Source organism: Lissotriton vulgaris, chromosome 3_1, assembly GCF_964263255.1.
Source record: "Lissotriton vulgaris chromosome 3_1, aLisVul1.2, whole genome shotgun sequence".
NCBI lineage: Eukaryota > Metazoa > Chordata > Amphibia > Caudata > Salamandridae > Lissotriton > Lissotriton vulgaris.
Genome location: NC_141689.1, coordinates 1,771,191,142 through 1,771,215,153, shown reverse-complemented (window position 1 = coordinate 1,771,215,153; position 24,012 = coordinate 1,771,191,142). Strand labels below are relative to the sequence as shown.

Here is a 24,012-nt window from a genome sequence, read left to right as displayed (position 1 = left end):
TCTATAAAATGACAATGCTGAAACTCCTCTACATGCTACAAAATACGCTGTATCGCGATCCGTACAAGTTTTTGAGTAGGGTCAACCAAACAGTTCAACAGCTCCTATGGGATGGCGGGATCGGCCAGCACAGCTCTTACTAAACTTAAGAGAGGGTGGTATAATGGTGGCACTGCTGTCTCTGATGTGAAGAAATAATATTTGGCTTCACAATTGATACTTATAAATGAGTGGGCCTTTGGCCGTCAGAAGGAGCCCTCGTTCAGGCCGGAACGTAGGACATTGGGTCCTCGGGCCTACCTGAGTGCATTTTATTCCAGGAGGGGTTACAGGTCTCTTCCGCCTTTGAAGAAGGTTTCGGCTTTCATAAGATGGGCGGCTAAGAGATTCCTAGATTGGCAAGGGAGGCCCATCACTCTGGGACAGCGATATGCTGACTGAGGTGGGGAGTTTCATGGAGTTTTCTAGATTGGACTTGATTAGAATCTCCACTTTGGGAGATGTGTGGACGGGCGAGGATCTGGCCTCCTGTGAGACATTGTGGGAGCAGTATGAAATGGCACCCGGGGAACTCTTTCGGTACCATCAGCTGCGCCATGCACTCATGGTGCATATGGAACGGGGCACACCACTGGAAGAAGCCTCGCCATTAGAGGAAATATTGTTGAAAGAATCAATGGGCAAAAATTGTATTTCCCTTACTTACAGTAAACTGATGAACAATGCCCAAGACCACATACTGAAGTTGAGAGAGGCCTGGGTGACAGATATAAAGGACAAGGAGGATGTGGAATGGGAACAGGCGATTCGATCGCCCAGGGAGGTGGCCGTCCTAGTACGTTTTACGCTAGAGCAGTTGCATCTATTGCACAGGTCATACTACACGAGGGTGCTTATGCATAGGATGGGATGGGCTTCCTCTGACAGGAGCAACAAGGGATGTGGGCGTCAGGGGGGCTTTCTACTAGTATTTGAGACTGTCCACGTCTTGATGGCTTTTGGGTGGGTGTTCGGGAGGGACTCCGGCAGGGGCCAGTCTCTGTACCGAGATCACAGTCAAGGTGATTCTGTTGAATGTGTGGGGGGAGGAGAATCCCTGCAGATATCCCAGACTGCTGTCCACCCTGGGATTCATGATGGCTAAGAGCAATGTTTACGCCTGTGGGGGCGGCTGAACCACCAAGTGTGGAATAGTGGAAAATGGACACAGATTGGTGCAGAGCGGCAGGTTTAAGAAGGGAGGTGAAGACCCCAAAGTGGCAGAAGGTCTGGCGACTGTGGGGGGCTATCAGGGCCTCCTTGATGGTCCGTTGAGGATGTAGTAGTTATATTTCCAGGATTGTGGATCACGGATGACGTATTCTCTTAGTCTATGAGGGGGAGCTTAAGGGTTAGAAAGGTAATACCGGGCGCTTAACTGATATATTGTTGTAGTATCCGGCGTGATACATTGTGCTGACATGGTTGTGTTTTTTTTATTTAAAAAAACTTGTTTTTAAATAAGGAAGTATGTTTGATTTGTTTTATTAATGGTCAGAGAGTCAGGTGGTGAATACGTTGAAAACTGTTGAATTTCTTGACAGAATTTTTCATTGGGAAGCGTTTTCTTTGTGTGTTCTGACAAACACATGGAGACCAGTTTAAGTCAGTTAAGATTATGAACTACTTAAAACATTCTGGAATCGATCATAAAAGAGCTTCTTTATACTAACTAAGTGGTATAGCTGCTGTCGAGTGATTAGGTACTTTAGAATAAGCAGAAAGGAAAGGTCTGGATTTGAACATCAAAAGAAATGTTTGGGCATAGAGGGAGGATTTCCAACTCAAACCTTTCTTCAAGTGGGTGTTTGGGTACACGTAATGAGTGCAATCCTAGAAGCTAAAGGGGACTGCTATTTATTGGGGGGAAAGAGACTTGTCAACTTATCAAGAATATTGAAACTCTGGATGATAAAAAAAAAAGTACAGCACCAGAGTTGGATTGCAATGATATAGGGTAATCAAAGAACTTGTTGTATGGAAACAGGCATACCTTAGATGAGATTTCTGGTAAGAGTTCATGGTGGATGAAAATTGTGAATGCAGACACAGAGGAAGAAGAAATCAGGAGAAGTTGTGGAACAGATGAAAGGTCGAGTATACCTTCCACTGGGAAGGTTGAACCTGAAAACGACTGAGCTTGTGTCTGGTGAAGTTGTTACGGTGCTACTGATTGAGGATGATGTTCTGGTTCATTATGATGTTATTAAAAACAACAAGCGCTGGCAAAGCCAATATCTAGATATGATGTGCTAACATGCAACGTTAGAAATGTATAATGAGAAACACAGAGGGTAGGATACGTGATGTGGCAGGGAAACTCCCTCCTACAAATGAGTGCGCTGTTTTTCAATGAAACACAACGGTTTCTTCTCCACTTTTTCAAAATTTCATTTTCAAATTATTCCAGATATAGTTGATCAATAATCCATACTAAATCTGTATTTGATTTGCAGTTTTATTTCACAATTTCATGTAAGATAATGTGCCCTGGTTAGCCCTCCTCTTCCTCATTCCTCGCCAGTTTCAGCCACGGCTCCTTGACGCCCAGAGGCTGAGGTCCTCAGCCTCTGGGCGTCAAGGAGCCGTGGCTGAAACTTCGGGCGCCTCTTACTGGCGCACAGACAACGAAACGATCAAAAGGCGAGGAATGAGGAAGAGGAGGGCTAACCAGGGGCATGAGGGGCCGCACGCCCCCTGATGAAGGGTCCAATGTATGAGACCCGAAATGCATTGGGAATATAAAACGTTTGGATGATTGGCACATTATCTTACATCAAATTGTGAAATAAAACTGCAAATCAAATACAGATTTAGTATGGATTATTGATCAACTATATCTGGAATAATTTGAAAATGAAATTTTGAAAAAGTGGAGAAGAAACCGTTGTGTTTCATTGAAAAACAGCGCACTCATTTGTAGGAGGGAGTTTCCCTGCCACATCACGTATCCTGTTATTGTAAGACAAGGGCTAGGACGCCTTGTGACATGAGTTGCGCTAAATAAGAACTACCTTAATACATGCTGATAAAACTTTATCACTACAGAGTGCACCAGGATAACAAGCTTTCAGTTAAACACAGAGGGTAGTCAGGTGGAGGGTACACGGAGGACTGTAGCTGTAAAGGTGTCCTTTATGTCGCTCAAAGCAAGCAATCGAGTGGCAAGGGGAAGGATACCACACACAGAAAATAACATTAGGTGAGAGATTAATGTTTTGGCAATGTGTCAAGTGAATGGTTGAAAGAGGCTGATTGTGGATAGCCAGCAGTTAACATCGGCAGCCCCAAAGCTCACTACATGTATTTTTTTAAGCAGTAGTTCTATTTCACAGCTGTGCAGTCAAACCCCACCCCTACAAATGACCTTCCTAATGCTAATCAACAACAAAACCGTGGCTCGCTGTTGGGGGAAGAGTTCTAAGAATCCTTAACACATTTTTAGGGTTATGACTGTAAATAGTTATTTGGATTCTGTACATAGTTATTGTTTTCCTTCTTCAGAAAGTATTTTCAATATTTTGGTTGTCACCTGGGGGACATGTGTGGTGTGATCCTTGGGTCTGTTCCTTTAATACTGTGAGGTTGTTGCCGTTGTTCTAGGTTCTGTCGGTTTGAGATCGGGAGATGTGTTTAGCGGTAGAAAGTGAACGGGGCTCATCTGGAGTAGAGACAGGGCTGTGGTACACCTCTAATGAGGTGGGCAAAAATGTTTTTCACTTGAAACTTTCAGGATGCGATGTTACCAGTTCCAAAGGGATTCGAGCGCGCAAAACCCCCACCGCCCTCAATCCTCAGCAAAACTCTAGCAAGCAAGGCAAAGAGGCAAACACACACTGTGGTCTTTCGCTCTTACCATGGTGGGATCCAATCACTCGGTACGGAAGTTTAAGACGCCTCTGTATGGATGCAGTAGATCTTTGACTGCTTCGATTCAAGAGTCGAGATAGCAACTTAAAGATCTCTCCGGCCCCTACTGTTGCTAATAAACTGTCGCAAACCGCCCAATCACCGCATGCGCAGGTGTCACTGGCCCCACCTACATCCTTTCGGCCGGCCAACCAAAAGCCGCGCTTACCAGGGAGCCCGGAAGACCGGCGGTTTACAGCGCTGCCAAGAAGCCATCTTTGTCGCTTGCTTTCGGTCCCCTAGCAACGCTCCCGCTCAAGCTGGCGCGCGCTAGTGTGGGCATGCGCGTTGTTCCTCTTTGGTGGAATGAACGAGCAACTATTTACACGGCGGCTGGGAAGCGAGGCGGAGAAAATACAGAAAGAACAGCAATCACTAGGTCTGTACGTAGCTGCCCAAGGGGTGTTCTCAGAGCCTCAATCCTAAGTCAAAGCTGCATCGTCATTGTGCTACGTAGTGGCGGCTTTTATGACCTCACGATTTTTATTTGTATATGCAAGTCATTAGCGATCCTTTTTTTGTAGTTTTATATAGCGCGAGCTAGACTCGAAGGTATTAGAGTAGAGCGCTTACTTAACGTTTATCGTTTGTGCGTTGTTTTGGAAGTATGTGTAGCCCAAGTCGTGTGAATCGTAGGTGTAAGTGAAATAGAGCAATCACAATGATGTGGGAGGTACCCTTATTTCCATAGGGGATAGAGTTAGTCACAAGACAAGAATAGCGTCCCCCACGTTTCTCCAATGTTCTTTTCCAAACCACCAACTCTTCAAGCTACTCATCCACACACCCAGGGCCTGTCCTAGGATTTGTGGGGCCCAGGGCATGATAGGAACATGCGAGGCCCCTCTAATTTGCATAAGATCTAATGTCACAGGAAGTGACGTCATAGGAAATGTCAACTGACCATTCATCTTCTGGCACTGTTAAAGCAGCTTTGCAAGAAGCTACTTCTCTAATGTGGATATCACTGAGATGGCTACAAATATTAGCCCTAATAGATATCCAGTGGGTCTTCAGGTGACTCCCCGGTACTCAAGTTGCACCAGTGAAGTTCATGGTTAAGGCATTTGGTTTTACCAGACAGGGGCATCAACACAAAGGTTTACATGCTACCTTCACTGCTCATCTCTCTCCAGCATCATAAAGTTTTTCACTGGTTCTGCCCCATTTACATCCTCTTTCCCTTTTCATCATTCTGAACACTTTTCGCACTGATTTTGCGCTTCTTACATCCCCTTTTTCCATTCATGCTCTACTCTTATTCTCATTTCTTCTTCAAGCCATATTTTGTGGATTTTGCCCCTCTTAAATCGATATCTCTGCTATCCCCAGCTTTGTCGCTCCTCTTTCTCGTTCTGTCCCTCTTATAGCCACCTTTTTCCTCCATGCTGTATGCCTCCTCTCTCCCCCTGGCTCCTACTTTTCTCATTGATTCTGGCATTCTACACCCATCTCTCACCATTCCCTCTCTCTTCTCTGTGTGAGGTGTCTTGATTGTTCCGTCTTTCTTACATCTACCAGCCCCATCCATGTACTGCCCTTCACCTCTCATTTCTTCCTCCACCCTCCTAATGCTTTTTTGCTGGTCTGTCCCCTTAATACCCACCTCTCCTCTTTGAACCCCCTGCCTCTTACATTGTCTCACTGTTTCTTCCTCTCTTACATCCTCATCTCCTTTCCATACTCTACACTTCACGTTATTTCTGGTACAGTCTCACTAGTTTCGTCACTAATTCTGCCTCTATTACACCCACCTCTTATCTACCTGCGGAACCCTTCATCTATCCACAGCCTCTAACCTTTTCTCACTGGTTCTACCTCTCTACAATATACCTCTCCCCTGCCTCTCTCCGACAGCCTCTTACTTGCTCCTTGTTGTCCTACCCTCTTACATTCATCACTCACCATTCCCTTTCCATGACACTTAAGTTCTCCTGATGGTTCGCTTCTCTTATATCTACCTCTCCTATCCAAGCACTGCCTTTTCACCTTTCATCTTTCTCTCCAGCCTCAACTGCGTTAGCTGGTTCTGTCCCATTTATGTCCACCTCTCCCCTCCATGCTCTACCCTTAATGTTTTATCTATCTCTCTCACCTCTACCTTCCATTCTCTGTTTCTGCTCCTGTAGGTTCCGCTTCCCCCCTACATGTGCTGGTATTCACCGGCTGCTTACCTTGTTTCGCATCTTGTGCCAGGACACTGTACAAGGCCCCTGCAGCTCAGGTGGGCCCACAATATTTCAGGGGACCCCCAACCCATCAGGGGGCTCCCATGCAGCCTAGGGCCAAATGAATATCTGTGAGATGTGGGAGTCTCAGGGCCCCATTATCACATTCTGCAGATCAGGACCCCATCGTTTTGTGTTACACCTCTGCTCGTGTTACTTTACATCATTCTCTCCCCTCCCACTCTCCCAAAGCATCTTACCTTTCATTTTTGCATGCTATTTCTTGTACCTAACCAAAACTCTTCCCTTCTCCCGTTGATTCTGCCATTCATACACATCACTCCTTTCCCATCCCCCTTAAGTGTCTTGTGCTTTATAGCTGTTTTGCCCCTCATGTTCAGATCTCCCCTCTCTGCTGTATTCTATCATCTCCCCCACCTCTTCCCTTCTTTTATTTATCTTACTTCTTTTAGATGTGCCTCTCCTTTTATACTACTATTAAAAGTAAAAGAGAACACCAGACGTACAGATGCACCCAGGAACATGAGAATTAGGGATTTCAGATGCGAACAAACATGCCATCCTCCATTTTGTCATCTTGTTTGTTTGTTGTGGACCCCCTTGGCCCGCCTACCCTCCCCTGCTACCGCCTCCCAGCTGACCCTCCCACCCACGAATACAGCGCTCACCTCCTCCTCGCAGCTGTGACGGTCTGGATCTGTTCCTAAGAGGTCGCTCCCCCCATGCTCCCTGGCCACAGAATCTGCCTGCTATCCTCGTTCCTGAAGCGCCTCTGCAGATTTCACCGTGGTATCGTAGGCACAGCGCTCTGGTCGCGATTGTTATAGACATTTAATTCATAGCGCATTGACTTTAATACAGCGCCGAACCTCGCATGATAATTAACTTTGAAGCGCAACGTTGTCTGTTTGGATTGTAACTACTGCCGCCATTGACTCACTATATTTAGTGCTGCTTTACTGTGTGCATTAATTTGAGCAATTTAGCCTTATAGTAACCTGCCCCCGTTTCACGTGCCATCCTCCATTTTGTCATCTTGTTTGTTTGTTGTAGACCCCCTTGGCCCGCCTACCCTCCCCTGCTACCGCCTCCCAGCTGACCCTCCCACGCTCCGCCCCCCATTCTCCATTTAGATAGATGGTTTTACTCGCAGCGTCCACGCGCAGGGGTCACGCCGAAGGTGCGCCAAAGGTAAGCCCGTCTGTGCCCGTCCGCGCCAAGCCCAGCGCCAGACCCCCTGGCCCCCGTTCCACCCACCCCACCCGCATTACATACGGCCCCTCCACCCTCTTAGCCCCGGCCGCCTCCCCAACTGCGCCCAAGCCGCTCCTGGACACACCCATGGACCCTTCACATGCAACTCCTGCAAGTTTGACGGCACCAAGACCAACTCATCATCCACTAACACCAAACAAAGACCTGACACCAACCACCTAAAATGCATCCTGCTCAACACCCGCTCGGTCCACAGACACGCCATCGACCTCTGGAATCTACTAGACACCAACTCCCCGGACGTCGCCTTCCTAACAGAAACATGGATGAACACCTCCTCTGCCCCAGACATCACCATTGCCATCCCGGAAGGCTACAAGATCATCCGAAAAGACCGCACCAAGCAAACAGGAGGAGGCATCGCTATCGTCCATAAGAATTCCATCCGCATCTCAACCAGCTCAGACGTCAACCTCGCTAGCGCCGAACACCTTCACTTCCAGATCCACACCGACCCCAAGACCACACTCCGAGGCACCCTCCTCTACAGACCACCAGGACCCCGTGTACAATTCTGTGAAGACATCACTGACTTTATCACCCCACACGCCCTCCCCTCCGAGGACTACATCCTACTGGGAGACCTCAACTTTCACCTGGAAAAGAGCAACGACAGCAACACCACCACCCTTCTGGACAATCTCGCCAACCTTGGACTCAAACAACTTGTTAATACCCCCACTCACTACGCAGGTCACACACTCGACCCTATCTTCACCTCCAGCAAACATATCTCCTTCAGTCACACCACAGCTCTCCATTGGACGGACCACAGCTGCGTTCACTTTATCTACAAAAAGACCATAACCCACAACCACCCTCAACCTACACTGCGAAGAAACTGGAAAAAAATCACCATCGACCAGATCTCCTCATCGCTTCTTCAAAACCCCCCTGCCCTCTCTTCGAACGCCAACCAAGCAGCCATTAACCTCACTCAATGGCTAACCAACAGCGCCGACAACCTAGCCCCCCTGAAAAAACGTCAAAACAAACTAGGCAACAAAAACGCCCCCTGGTTCAACGATGATCTTAAGAAATCCAAGAAACTCTGTCGCTCCCTTGAGAAGGCATGGAAAAAAGACCCAAACACCAGCACCAGGGACGCCTTCAAAAACGCCACCCGCATACACCACCAACTGATCCGGACTGCCAAAAAAGCCGCATTTAAAAACCGTCTAGACAACAACGCCCACAACAGCAAGGAACTATTCAACATCGTCAAAGAGTTTACCAACCCCACTGCCAACTCCAACGACATCACTCCCTCTCAAGCCCTCTGCGACTCCCTAGCTTCGTTCTTCCACGACAAAATCGCAGACATCCACAACAGCTTCGTCAACCAACCCGGAGACCAACCCACCCAACCCTCTGCCGTACCTTCACCCCCCCCCTGAAAATCCTCAATGACTGGAACCCAATCTCCACTGAGGACACCATCCGCCTGATGAACTCCATCCACTCAGGATCCCCCACAGACCCATGCCCTCACCACATCCTCAACAAAGCAGATTCCATCATAGCACCACATCTCCGAGACGTCATCAACTGCTCCCTCAACTCCGCCACCTTCCCGGAAAGCTGGAAACACGCCGAACTCAGCGCCCTTCTGAAAAAACCCACAGCTGACCCCACCGAACTCAAAAACTACCGCCCCATCTCGCTCCTTCCATTCCTGGCCAAGGTCATCGAGAAAGCTGTCAACAACCAGCTCGCCGCCTTCCTCGAAACCAACAAATCCCTCGACTCCTCACAGTCCGGCTTCCGAGCCAAACACAGCACTGAGACCGCACTCATCGCAGCAACAGACGACATTCGAACTCTACTGGACAATGGAGACACAGTCGCCCTCATCCTCCTCGACCTCTCCGCAGCCTTTGACACAGTCTGTCATAGCACCCTGTTACAACGCCTCAGAAACATCGTAACCAAGGAAAAGCACTGGATTGGATCACCTCGTTCCTTGCCGGAAGAACCCAGAGAGTCCGCCTCCCACCATTCAAGTCAGAGGCCTCTGAAGTCATTTGCGGAGTACCACAAGGATCCTCACTCAGTCCCACCCTCTTCAACATATACATGAGCCCCCTCGCGGCCATCGCACGCCAACACAACCTCAACATCATCTCCTACGCTGATGACACTCAACTGATCCTCTCACTCACCAAAGACACAAACACCGCCAAAACCAACCTGCATGAAGGAATGAAAGAAGTAGCCGAGTGGATGAAGCTCAGCCGTCTGAAACTGAATTCCGACAAAACAGAAGTCCTTATCTTAGGTACCTCCCCCTCTGCCTGGGACGACTCTTGGTAGCCAGAGTCCCTTGGTAAAGCACCCATCCCGACTGACTACGCACGGAACCTGGGCGTCATTCTGGACTCCTCACTCTCGATGACCAGACAAGTCAATGCCGCTTCTTCATCATGCTTCAACATTCTTCGCATGCTCAAAAAAACATTTCGCTGGATCCCCACCGAAACTAGAAAAACGGTCACCCACGCACTGGTTACAAGCCGACTGGACTACGGAAACACCCTATACGCCAGTACCACCGCAGAACTTCAGAAAAAACTCCAACGCATCCAGAACGCTTCAGCCAGACTCATACTAGACATCCCGCGTAATGACCACATTTCTGGTCACCTGAAAAACCTCCACTGGCTCCCCGTCAATAAGAGGATAACATTCCGCCTCCCAACCCACGCACACAAAGCACTTTACGAACTTGGACCCGACTGCCTCAACACACGACTCTCCTTCTTCACCCCCTCCCGCCAGCTACGCTCCTCCAACCAAGCCCTTGCTGCTGTACCTCACATCAACAAAACCACCATGGGAGGAAGATCCTTCTCCTACCTGGCGGCTAAAACATGGAACTCACTTCCCATTCACCTTCGCCTCACTCAGAACCACCTAGCATTCAGAAAGCAACTTAAAACCTGGATATTCAACAAGTAATTCACCACCCTTCTCCAAGCGCCTTGAGACCCTCTGGGTATGTAGCGCGCTATATAAATACATTGAATTGAATTGAATTGAATTGAGTAGTGCAACCTTTTCAGATGTATAAAACAAGGCATGGTGTGTGGGTGGCTTGAGGGGTTATATAACTTGGGTGTATCTTGGAGGGTTCATTCACTCCACCCCAGGTGGTAAGGATGGATGTGGGGTCACCCCTCCGTCCCTCCCCCATCTGGATGTTATCATCTCTATTCGTTAACACACCCAATTGTTCATTCTTCCTTCGTTTCATGTAAATTACATGAAAGTAAAAATCACCAGGTGCTTATACTCAATTGGAGTTACTACTTATGTTTAACTGTTTTTATGTTCCATTTGAATGCACGTGCTTGTTTGGAGAAAAAAAATACAATAAAACGGAACTGTTAAAAAAATAAAATAATAATAATAACCTTTTTCTCCGTTTTCTGCTCTTCTCCCTTTCCCTTCATTGAAAGTGAGCGGCGCCCATCGTGACATGAGGTCACTTGTTTTTGTGTTGTGAGCCCTGCAGGATGCTCTGCTTTACATTAATGCAGGGCTCACTTCACACCTAATGCCAGTTCAAGCATCTGCCTAGCCGCTGTTATCATGTAGATGCGGCGATTATAAAAAGAGAAAGAGGTGCTGGCAAAGGACGGCCAGAAACCCAGCCCTGCCCTGTCTGCGGCAGCTGAAATGGATGCAGGAGTCACATTACACTTTAAGCCCATGGCAGCAGGGCACAGGTGAGGGGCCCCGCCTTGGCCCTTGCACGCTGTACGATGGCTGCAAACGCCAAGGGAGAGGGCTAACCATCTGGAATTCGTACAATGGCGCATTTTTAAAAGTATGATGGACTCGCGGGTCCCCGTGGCAGTTAGAAGGTCGTGGGGCCCTGGGCAGCTGCCCATGCCTAGCGCCGGCTCTGCACACACCAATTCTGAACTCTTCAACCTGTGACCATTTTAGCTGTGTTCATACTGCAATTACACAGCACTATTCCAAAGTCTCCACAAAAAGATATTTGCAGGAGTAAATCCAAAACAATTTATTAAAAAGTATATTGTGTAATCACACAAACAAATATTATATTAAATATGACTATTGTTTTTAATAGACCTCCTCTTTCAACACAAAGCTCTGCCATTTGCTTATTATCAAACTAAGTCAAATGGTACAGGGACTTTAGCGACTTAGTACTTTACCAAGAACTGCCACTTGGGATGCCAATGGAGCAAGCAAGATGTTTGGTTTTTGCGAGTTTTTAGGTCGAGCTGATGTTGCATTCATGCGAAGCATGAATGCATCAGCTCGACAACTTATGCTGCCCGTATTTAGGAGAGTGGACAGCTACCAGACGCGCGCTTTGACGAGGTCGGATTTCACCTCGGGAGCGAGCGTCTGATAGCTGCGCATGCGTGGTGCAAGCCCTGGCTCTCACACAGACACAGACAGCCCCCACCCCTCTGCATGCACGCACGCACACACACACACACACACAGGCGCGCGCATGCACACGCAGGCATACAGCACAGATACAGGCACACTATCCCCTACCTCGCATTCTCTCTCAATCACACACAGTCACGCATGCGCACACACTTTCTTCGCGCACACATGTACACACGCGCGCACACACTCCCACCTCCCCACCCCCCCAGGCATACACACAGGCACGCACGCACTTCACATCAGCCCTGGGCCCCACTCACCGACTGCGCTCTTCCGGCGGGGCTCCTCACGGCGCGGCGCGTCTCATCCTCTAAATCGGGGCTCCCTCAGGTCAGAGGAGCCCCGCAACAGGCGCCACACTCCTCCTTCTCCCCGGCCCCCTCCTGGGGATCCGGGCTACCCCGGACGTCAGGGCGCTCCATGCGCCGGCAGCTCGCAGCTCGCGGACCTCGGGAGGTGGGACTTCCGGTCGGCCGCGAGCTGATTGGCCGGCCGGGCAAGAGCTTCCGGGTCGCCGCAAGATCAGCTTTCAGCGGCGCCGGCACACGGAGCTCGCTTCTCCAGGCTCTGACTGCCCCTGTGACTTGGATTTTGCCCACCAGGACCGTCCGAGGGAAGGCGGTGAGGACTCGTTTTTAAAGGTAGTTCTATTTGTGATGAAATGCAGGCTGTGAAGACAAAAGTTCTGCAATCGGGTGCCTGAATCTGAATGTCTCACTCCACATGTGCAAGTATTAAAGCAACCGGATAGCAAACACAATCACAGTCATATGAAAACGAAGGAAGTACTTCAGAACATGGGTAACAAAAATATTTTTTTTTGGATCCATTTCACGGCGAAGCCTGTAACACATCTTCCTGCCAGCAGGTCTCCCAGCCTGTTCCCAACCCGTAGTTATCTGTCAGCCCTTCTCCCAGCGCACAGCTCTCCGAGCCCATACCGTTCCCTGGCCGCACAGTTCCCTTTCCCTGTTTCTGCCCACATGCCTCGGTCTGCACCCCTCCATGCCTGTACCTCTCCCCGGCTGCTCCGCTCCATCAACCTTCGCAGCCCATTGCTCTTCCTGCCCACACATCGCCATACATTTTCCCAGCCGGTTCTGCCCTTTCTTCCCTCCTCCTCCTTTTACCCCTTCACCTCTACCCTGTGCTGTCCTGACCTACTCCCTTTTGTACCTCGGCCCCAATGCCTGCTACTCCCAGCTCCATTCACCGCGCCTTTTCGCCTCCTTCCTCAGGTAATAATAACTCCTGCGTCACATAGCGCTTCATAAAGCGCCGCTGCCATATCTAAGCCCATGAAATAAGAGAAGGTAAGAGATGGTACTATCAGTGAGTGCTACTCTCCGGTTTACTTTGAAAACATGGTCACACAACTCGGGGGTTTCCTGCAGCTTGTGTTGGGGGTCCTCCAGCCTAAGTGACGTGTGGGCGCCCTTCACTGGAGCAGGCTCCCAGGGTCACACACTGACGCAGCGCTTGCACTGCTGCGGGCACCGAGGGTGCTGCACTGACTGTGGTGGTGGGCCTGGGCCAGGCCTGAAAATAGCCGAGCTTGAGTTGTGTACTTCCCTCAGATTCATCCAGTGTTTTGTTAATGACCTTTGAATCCTCCTGGCATGCGGCTTCCTGTGTTTGAGGGGGAGGAAGAGGGAACAATGGTGGCTGCGGTGCTCTTACCTCACTTTTTCTCAGAGATAGAGGCTCAGCTTTATCTCGTGGGCTAGGTGGAAAGTCTTCCCCAGAGAAGGCTCCGGGGACCGGCCTCTCAGACACACACTGGCTGGTGGTGGTGGAGTTACTCTACGCCCAGAGTCTAGCCTCTCAGACAGAGTCAAACACGGCCTCTGTGGTGGGGTTACCAGGCCTCTCGGACACAGCCTCAGTAGTGGGGTTAGCCGTCCTCACGCACAGTGACTGTGGGTTCTCTAGTGAGAGACAGTGCTGCGGCACTGCGAGTCCTCTAGTGAGAGTGCTGCAGCAGTGACTGAGTGCACCAGTGAGAGAGAGGGATGCAGCACTGTGAGTGCTCTAGTGAGTGCTGCAGCAGCGACTGCGTGCTACAGTGAGAGAGAGGGATGCAGCAGTGAATGATTGCTCCAGTGAGAGAGAGTGCTGCGGCACTGCGAGTGCTCTTGTGAGAGTGCTGCAGCAGTGACTGTGTGCTCCAGTGAGAGAGAGGGATGCAGCACTGTGAGTGCTCTAGTGAGTGCTGCAGCAGTAACTGCGTGCTACAGTGAGAGGGAGTGCTACAGTGAATGAGTGCTACAGTGAGAGAGAGTGCTACAGCAGTGAATGAGTGCTAACGTGAGAGAGAGTGCTACAGCAGTGAATGAGTGCTACAGTGAGAGAGAGTGCTACAGCAGTGAATGATTGCTCCAGTGAGAGGGAGTGCTGCGGCACTGCGAGTGCTCTAGTGAGAGGGAGTGCTGCGGCACTGCGAGTGCTCTAGTGAGAGTGCTGCAGCAATTACTGAGTGCTAGTTTTAGTTAGTCATACACCATATGAATGTTACAGTCTCTTAAAGTGAAACTCCCCCAAAAGGAGTGTTATCTTCACAATATTGAGATTACAGGGGTATCCTAATAAACATAATATTGGCTGGTGATCAGGAGCGTTCTGCTTCTACTCTTGCCCTTCCGGAGCAGCTATGCCAGGCTGTCTAGGGTATCTCTTTTCCAGTTTCCTAGGGTGTGTATATCTAAGATGTCTTTTATATTTGAGTTTTATTTATACCATTATTTGCTGCATTATTGACAAATATATATGATTTAGTATCCTGAAGGCATGCCTTACTTCTCTTCCCATTTAATAGGCTGTTCAAATACACTGAACATAATCCTCACAAAAGTTTAATCTATTGCCATTATAAATTACAATAACTTTTATTTAAGTATTAATAAAAAAAATTAAAAGCCATTGTTATTTTTAATATCAATACATCTAAGTCACGTAAATACAACACATTGCATGACAAATGCTATAGGTATCACATTTGCGAAAGTTAAAACTATTAGCATTGTAAATGACAAAGCTATTAATTTCGCTATTTTCAAAACCAACACATAAATAAAACATTTGTCATTTACAAGACCAATAGCTCAAACTTTCCTAATGCGAGACCTATTGCATTGCAAATGCTTGTTATTTTAAATTTGTGAATCAACAAGTAGAATACATGAGAAAAATACACCTTTTCGATCAGGCTGAAAATCAGTTTGTTTTCAAAGCAAATAGATCTGGATCTAACATCCCAAAACATGCACATAGTGTATTTCCATGCTTGTTGTGTTGGCATATTAAAGCATACCCGTCAAATTTTCAAGGTCCATGTGTGACTTGTTAGTCCAGTCTTTTTCTGAGAATTATGAGCCTTGTCTTTATACTGGGTTAAATAAGACTACAAGTCCCAGAATTCTTCCCCAAAACAGGACTAGTCTAATTAGTCACTTGTGGACCTTGCCAGACCCATTGGCATTCCATTGGAGTACATGTGTTTTCTTGCTCTGTACCCTCTTCTGTTGCTTCCCCACACTTCTGTGCTTGGCTTTGTGTGTTCAGCACCCTCCAGGCTGCACTATTGTTCCTTGTCGCCAAACGACGTTGTATTGCTCCCATCCGCCCCCCCAGGAGGTAAGCAACTCTGTCTTTTTTTTCTTTCATTTTTGGAGGGTCACATGCCTGCAGTTTGCAATGGGGCGCTCCTTTCTTTCTAGTGCACTTTTGCACTCTTTCATCTCTTATTTTACCCCCTAGATGGGTATAGTAGCACAGCAAAACTTAAGGCTAAAAAGAAAAGGGTTACGCAGTGTCATGACGCAACACACACGTGTCGTGATGCTTGCGTGCGCCTACATCATCGCTCTTGACCTGGCCTTTTTACCTCAAGCCTAAGCAGAGTTTGCGCTGTCTCTTCGAGACATGCTGAATCTACTCGGTGGGCTTTCAGCACGCCCATCACTTTTCACTCGTTCCTTCATGTGCCTTTCGAAGTTCCTAGCTTTTCAGTGGTGAATCGCTGGCATCTGTCCCTTCGTTTAGTGTGTTGTTCCATCCCATGGACACTGGCCCTGTTACATGTCTCATTTCACTTCTGGCCATTTGTTACTTCCGGCGCTCTACTATTTTTAGTTGGTTTCTAGCTGTAATACAACCGCTCAGGTATTTTCACTTCTGGCCATTTAGGCTACTTTCGACGTACAATATATTTTGTTGGTTTCTGGCTGTAACACAAGAGCTCATATTTTTAGTGGCTCCGTTCCTGTTTTTCGTTTTGTGGCCATAACACAAGCGCTTGTCTTTTCTATCACTACTGAGTTAACCCATCCTCATTTTGTTTTTGTTTTTTGCAGTTTTATCTTGCGCAAACTTGAAGCGAAGGTATTGTAACTGGTACTTATGTAAAGCGCTTCATTACACAAAGCCTTGTTTGTGAGGCCCAGCCTGACTCTTGTTCCTGAGTTCAACCAAAGCTCAGAGTGACTGCTGTGCAATGACAAAGGGAGGTTCTCTGGGCCTTTAGAGCAGGGAGCCCACCCGAAAAGCCAACCTCCAATAAAAGCTGCTTAGTGACTAATGCATGTGGGTTTATTTGCAGAGGCAGCCCGGCTAGTGCCAGACTGAGCACCGCAGGGGCTGTATGACGGTCCAGTAGATGGCCTATCTTTTTAAACACAGTTACCTTGATGTTCAATGTCTTGCAGAGCTGTCTAAACAAACCTTATTCCGATAAATTACAGCCTGTGTGTAGCAATATTTCATTGGGACATACATTGTAGTCTGTGTTATAGAAGATTGTCATCAGGGACACGAAGTTCCTTTCCTGGACCTTTATTTAGGGGCTCAGTGCATAATGTGGACTGTAGTCCTCATTCACCTCAGTTCACCCCAAGTTCTAGACAACAATGGTTTTTATAATGTTGGCGCTGCCAACATGCAGTTTTGGAGCACTTTAAAGGCCAAACAAAACGAGATGTTGGGGTTGAGTTCAGAGCAATTGTTTATTTCAAATGTATAATAATAACAGAAAAATACATACATGTGCTTTCTGTGATATTGTATATCTTTGTACCATCATTGTTCCTCCTCCCTTCCACCGCCCTCTCGTCCCTGTTTCTCCTCTGCCCTCCTGTCTCTTCTCTGGTCTCTGTTTCTCCCTCCCCATCTCTGTGTCTCCCTCCCCATGCCTGTTCGCCACTCCCACCTGATAGTCAAAAGCTCGCCCACAGGCTTGACCTTTTGGCTTTGCCAGTGCTTGTTTAAGTTAATTTTTGAAACTGCAGTTCAGCATCGGCAAAAACAATTTTTTCCTTTTGCAGATGCTTTTCAGCATTGGCAGCAAACATTGCAAAGACAAAAGGGCAGCAAATGACTTTCAAAGGCGAGACCTAATGGCTTTTCAAATACTTTTTTGTTTCACATTCTAATAAATTTCTCCAAAATACAGCAAAACCAACAAGGGAGAAGACCAATAGAGCAAAAATGGGAAAGGGAAGAATTCCAATGGGAAGAGGATAAATGAATGATGGCTCAGGGTGTTGCCAGATAGCTAGGGATGGCCTATCAGTTTAATCATTGGATTGAGTCCATGATCAGATGGTACCTAATGTGTTTTGGGTTGTGGAGCAGTAGAATCTTTGTGTCTAAGTCACCTCTCAAAGCGTGTAGAGCAGATTTAAAAGAGGGAATGTCGAATTTCCTCTGGAAAGTTTGCCAATGTGTCATCTTCTTTAGCTACATCTTCTTTGTTATAAGCCATATGTTCTGAATGCCATGGCAGGAGGCTGGTACCACTGTCGGTTTCTGTCATGTGCAACACCATCAAATGTGTCTTCTGCTCGCTAACAGTGTTCATATGTGCAGAAATAAAAGAGCAGAACAGTATTGTTGATTTGGATTTTCTGGGCACTCCCAGGGCCGTGTGGAGATTTAGGCAACACTTGAACAAATGTATGAGATTATTTGGAACATGAAAGAGCAAAGCTAAAAACGGTGGTTGGACTGAAGTGACGCATCATTTTGGTTATCCTTGGGGGAAGATGAAGGGAAGGGAGATTATTTTAATGCCTTCAATAAGCCCAAAATAATCCAGTCTGGCCAGTTAAGGGGATAAACAAGTTGATCATATTACACTGTCCAGATGATCGCATCAGAGACTCCATGTCAGAGGATTTATCAAATTTAATGTTTGCTTCCTTATAACAAACTGATCTAGAATTTCGCTGCCAGAGGTCTAACCCGTAGGATCATTAGGTATCACTTAGAAAGTACTCCAAGAAGCAAGAAATGCCAAAATATAGCGGATTAAACTTATCAGTCACTGTTGAGTCTACTTGTTTGGAGAAGTGCACTCCAAAATATTTGATAGCGGGTCACCTCCAGCAGATCCATACAAAATTTGGCGAGCCAAGATGCATGATGTCTAACATATCAAGATTTAATTCATACTTGGAGATGGCTGATTAGGCAAGGATACTGTATGTACCCATCGAAATGGACTGTAGAGGCTAAAAAATATTCATGTAAAAGATTCTTCAATTCTGCAATCTTGCTGCGGGATCAACCAGCATGCAAAATGTAGAATGTGGCTCTGGTGAAAATATCTTTGAATGAGTATTGACCAGCTCAAGGATGTGTTCAACCTTGGCTTAGGTGATCTTTTTCATTTTAACATTTCTCTGGACTTTAGTTTTGTTTTTCTGTCGGTCTGATTTGTTGATGGAACCAAACCGTGGTAAAAAGCGTGGTAAAATCTGTGTGTACTTTTGCCATTTATCGTTATTTTGGGATCATCGGTACTGTGCCCTATGGTAACATTAATATTATTTAGGACACAACTTACAAGGAGTGGTACAGTGCCATAGGCTAGGTTTTGATGTGGCCAGGAAGACAGAGAGGAAATATAATAAGGTAGTTGCTTTCCACCAGAGTGAAGGATTCCGTATTACTAAGACAAAAGTAACATAAATAAAATAAGCTAGAGCAACAAGCAGTATAAAATCCTGTCAGTAATCTCATTATGAGAGCACCTCGAGTGTGAAGATGGCTGGCTGAAAAATATTAATATGTAAAGTATTCATTTTGTATTTGTAAAGTCTGCTGTACATATGTGTTTGTTGCAGAAAATATTCAATACTTTTTCAAGGAAAGATGATGAATTTCCTTTTTATTTAAATTGTAGGTCAAGTTGGGAAGGTAATGAACACACGCCGCCACATTGGACTTCAGCAGCTTTCATCATTAGCAAGTTCAGGACGAACCCTTCTAGGTCCAGTAAAATCACAGAAGTTCATTATTGATGAAAGCACTCTGGAATGTACGTTAACTTCCTCTGCCTTTCGGCTGCTGGAAAATTTGGATTTAACAAGTGCAGTTGGACAACTTTTCAATGAATCAGTTTTGATACAGAATAAGACCTATGGAACTGGAACGAGCACCCTCATGTTTCTGGTTGGTGCTTGGAGCAATGCTGCATTGGAATGCCTTTCCCAAGGTATTCCAGTATCAGTGGTGGTGTCAGTGATGTCAGAAGCGCTTACTTCATGCATCAAAGAAGTAAAATCTCTGCAAATTGCACTTTCTGATATTTTGAAACAACCAGGACCTAAAAGCATGTATGCAGGCAGTCATACTTCAGAAACACCTTTGATGCCTTTTCCCAGAGAAAGTGGGTTAGAAAGTGATAATTCCCAACAGATAGTCGCATGTGATCCCTGTAAAAGCAAATTTATAAGCCCCACACCCACTTCAGAATGTAAAGGTTACTCAGGGCCTACAGTATTACAAGACAAACCCTTGTGTGGGATTCCTAAAAATTGTTTCTCCATGAAGACTGTTGGCCAAAGAGTAAAGTTAACCCACAGCAGACACTTTCAAACAAAAGAAGAGCAGTCCTGTGTAGACTCTAAATTGGTCAATTATCAAGACCGTGCTAATGAATTTACAGACATTTCTTGTGATCGGATGCGCCTTGAGCAGCTCACTGTGGGTCTGAGCCATGGCCATACACATTGCATGAAACTTGTACGGGACGCTGCTAACCACATTTGTCAAAAAGCCGGTAACATGATTGATGCCCTCTCAGCTGATTCAGTATACACTTTTTCCAAAATCGTGTTATGCTGCTTACCTGGATTGTCTGAGGATCACTCTGGTGTCCACTCTGGCTATGTGACTTTTGTGTCAATGGAACAGGCTTCTGTGGCTGTTCATCTTCGGGATAGGCCTCTAAAGGTTCTTGTTGTTGAAGGTGACCTGACTGAAACTTATCGTCATTTGGGATTTAACTCTTCCTCTTGGGTAAAAACAGTGACTGAGTACAGTTATACTTCAGGAAATAGATCTGAAGATTTGTGGTCTGATCGTGCATTCAACCAAATTGCTCAGTTAAATGTAAACTTAATTTTAGTGACAGGAACTGTGTCTGTAAATTTAATGCAGAACTGCACCCCTGGTAACATTTTAGTTATCAGTCATGTGCCTCAAAATGTGCTGCAAGCTTTTTGTGAGGCCACAGGAGCGGTTCCTGTGACGTATTTCACCCAGATGAGTAGGTGTTGTGTGGGGACTGGTGCCTGTGTAAGTGTCTTGAGAACAGTTAACTTAAAAACGGTAGGGTTGGGCCACAGAATGCTCATCAGTATTAAAACCAATGATATTCCTCTGGTAACAGCCGTACTTAGTACCCCTATAGTATCCAAAATGCAATCCATAGAAGATCAGTTCTGGACTTGCGCTTATCGATTGCACAATGCTATAGTTGACCAAAATGTTTTTTTGGGTGCTGGCGCTGTAGAACTTTTGTGTCTAAGTCACCTCCGAAAGCTTGAAGAGCAGTGTTCAAAGAGGGAAGGCCAAAACTCAACTGGCCAATTTCACAACTTGTCATCTTGGTTGGCTACATCGTCTTTATGTTATAAGCCATGTGTTCTCCGGGCTATGGCAGAAGGCTGGTACCAGTACTTGTCTTCTGTCATGTGCAACACCACCAAATGTGCATCTGCGATGGAAAGCAGGACTAATATACAGCGCCATCTTAATAATTTAGCTGTCTGCAGCTCCCCATTAGCATACGTATGTGCAGAGATTGTTAAAGAGCAGAACAGTATTGCTGCTTTGGATTTTCTCTGCAATCCCATGGGTAGTCAACCGGTTTATGATAATGTATTAGCAAAGGAGGAAGCCTGGCGCAGAGCTCTGGATTTGGTTCTACTTGTACTTCAAACGGATAACGAAATTCTAACAGGTTCTTTTACACAAACGCAGTTCTTGCATTCAAACGAATGTCAACGTCTATAATATTTGAAGGCCCAATGTATTTATTTAATGCAGATATTGTCAGAATGTTTTCATATTGTACTTTTTAAACTGTTGTCTATGTAGTCAGTATTTTGTAAAGTTGAAATTGCATATGACATTTACATTTGTGCCCTTTAGTTATATAGCTCCCAACTCTAGGACTATTATCCTGTCATTATTTCGTTTTAAGACTATTTGAATTATGCCATATAAAGTGCAGGCACGTCAAACATGAATATTGCATCAATTTGCTAAATATGGGTAACAATAAAGATAATAACGCTATAGCACACTGGTAGGAGAAAAGTAGTGTAGTTCCGGCTTCAGTACTAGGGCACAGTTCAGAGAAGAATTCCATGTAAAACTTAAGTTGAAAAGAAAAAAGCAAAGTGACAAAAACATTTTTTTACAGTCTCCTTCCTCCTTTTCTGATGTAAGGATTAGGCATGGCTGAAGTGCCGCTATGCCGAACTCCGTAAAGTGACCAAAAAACTCGGCTGCGCTACGTGGAGCTACGCAAGCGACAGAGTGCGTTACGTCGCATCCTTTGCGCTGATTTTTAGGGCGAGTCTTTGTCCCGCACTATAAAATCAGCGCACACGGCACCATGCGCAGCGCAAGAAGGCACAGTTTATTTCTGCCGCCCGAATAAATGTTCTACACGATCGGCCGCTTACTCAATGCGAACAGAAGGTTTCTCAATGCAGGCGGTAGCTACCATCTGCGACCACCCGCATAGAGAAATCTCACCTGGAGGTGGTCTGTAGTAAGATTCTTGTTAGGTAGCGAGGAAAAAACTTGGCTACGCTGAGCGGAGTTTTTCGGAACTCCTCGCGCTACGCAGACTTGGAAAGATTCCGCAAACTCCACGAGCGGAGTGGAAATTTACACGCAGGCCTAGTTATGATCCACAGAGGCAAATTTCAAATGGGGCATTTCTGGCTAAGGGATATGAGCACAATGCCCATATACCAAGCAGAATTTACTTGCATGCTCTGTCAGTGTCAGGTCATAGTAGAGCACATATAAAGTATTAATATTTAGGGTGCAAGTCTAAGGAACATAAGAACATGAAAAAAGCAAAAATGGACATAAAGAACTACTTTGTATGTTTATGTTCTTAATGTGGGGCAAAAGATAGTCCCTTTTGACAATCCTTAAATCAGCTGTAAAGCAGTCAAATATGTATGCATGTCTAAATACCTGAGACCACGTGACAGTTTAACTGCATTCATAGGTAAAAAACATGTAACAGTTAATTGTAGAACTTGCAGGAAAGAACTTAAATATATAAACAGTATAGCAGCTGAGAAACTATAGAAGTGACTGACATAACATCAAGGGGTTTATATTCTAATGTAGGGCAAAAATTGCGTCTAACTTTGGCAAGCTGGTGGAACAGTAACTTTTTTTTATTGCAAACTCCTGCCAGAAAAGGAAAAGAATTAGAAAAGCTTAAATGTGGTGACCATATGTTTGTGCTGAACAAACAGTATTCAAACATAAACATTCATATCTAATTTTAATATAACAGTATGGGTGCTTCCTAGCAGGCAGGTGTACGTAGAAAACATTTTAAGGATAGTGCACGTCACTGGAAAATATGATTATTATTGGCAGAAAGAAAATATACTACTGGATTTGAATTACTGTAGCTAGAAATGCACATGGATGACAAAAAAAGAATAAAAACATTGAAAGAAAACACATTGGCAAAGTGAAGTATTGGTCCACCAGCCCTGGCATAGAAGTGTATTCTTCTTCAGTGGATGTGCCCATGTGATAATTATAAATGCTGGAACTGTGTAAGATTGCATATGGCTGAAGTAGACTGACCCGATTGTCCTATGCTGTTGTGGACAGAAGCATGTAATTATGTATGCATAAATATTTTTTCTTACTTGAGACTGACGACACCGCTAAACCTGTCTCTAGGCCACACCTAAAAAAAAATAACAATACATTTCCGAGGCAAAGAACACTGCATACTTTGTGAATACACAAGTGAAATATCCGATGGTTCGATGTAAAAGATGTAAAGTCAAACAGCTATTGTCACTTCAACATTTTATTTTTTGAAACCCTGGTAGGCTTCAAACCAAACATTACTGTGGAAATCGATTTGGACTCTCAAGTGAAATAGTCTGGAAGGTCAAATAAATACAACTGTGAAAGATAGGTTAAAGTGATGTTATAGTTAGGTATGTAATATCTTACTTTTCATTAAAAAAAACTCAGTCACTGACAAAAACAAAGGTTAAGAGGATGTTATAGTTAGGCATGGAATATCTTTTTTTTTTATGTAGAGTTGTATATAGCGCGAACTAGACCCGAAGATATCTGGTATCAAAGCCCTTTACATAGCACCAGTTTCGTTACATGAAGGCACATTAATTTTTGTTAGGCACAGGAAGATTAAGTGATCTGCCCAGAATCACAGGATGGTGAGCGTCGTTGCCGAGACTCGAACCCAGTTCCCCAGCTTCGACGTCGACCGCTCTAGCCGTAAGGTTACATCCTCTCCCAAAGGAGAGGATGCATTACTTTGCCTAAAAAAAAATACTCAAAGTCACTGACAAAAACAAAGGTTAAAGTGATGTTATAGTTAGGTGAAATTGTCCGTTTAAACATAGCATTTTAAACAAAAAAATCCCTGAAATTCATCAGTTATAGTTATTTAAAGTAACTATGACTAGCACCCCTGTCATTTCAGATGTCATCAGTGATATTATCAATGATGTCATGAGTGATGGCATATATGAGGTCATAAGCAGTGCATGGCAAGGTTAAGTCATATATTCTCAAGTTTAGTCCTGTATGCTGGGTACAGCTTCTAATGGCCCAGGTGCAGCTATCTCATTGTAAGTAT

At 45.7% G+C, this 24,012-nt stretch overlaps 2 protein-coding genes across 2 annotated transcripts in view; one reads left to right on the top strand and one right to left on the bottom strand.

Annotated features, from left to right (window-relative positions):
* The window catches only part of LOC147728425 (uncharacterized), a 52,107-nt gene extending 48,047 nt beyond the window's left edge, over nucleotides 1–4,060 (bottom strand). The window contains exon 1 of the mRNA XM_086963284.1: nucleotides 3,896–4,060. Coding sequence (XP_086819410.1) covers nucleotides 3,896–3,898 — 3 coding nt within the window. The 5' untranslated portion in view covers nucleotides 3,899–4,060. The remainder of the gene's footprint in view (nucleotides 1–3,895) is intronic.
* A 140-nt stretch (nucleotides 4,061–4,200) lies between these two features.
* BBS12 (Bardet-Biedl syndrome 12) lies at nucleotides 4,201–22,835 on the top strand. The gene is made up of 2 exons (XM_086962192.1): nucleotides 4,201–4,327; nucleotides 19,027–22,835. The coding sequence occupies exons 1-2, from the start codon at nucleotides 4,255–4,257 to the stop codon at nucleotides 21,141–21,143; spliced, it is 2,190 nt and encodes a 729-aa protein (XP_086818318.1). The 5' UTR covers nucleotides 4,201–4,254; the 3' UTR covers nucleotides 21,144–22,835.
* The last annotated feature ends 1,177 nt before the right edge of the window (nucleotides 22,836–24,012 follow it).

Coding starts and splice junctions, on each gene's coding strand:
- BBS12 (XM_086962192.1), top strand. CDS start 4,255: ATGAACGAGCAACTATTTACACGGCGGCTGGGAAGCGAGGCGGAGAAA. Junction 4,328..19,026: donor GAAAGAACAGCAATCACTAG/GTCTGTACGTAG, acceptor TTTAAATTGTAG/GTCAAGTTGGGAAGGTAATG.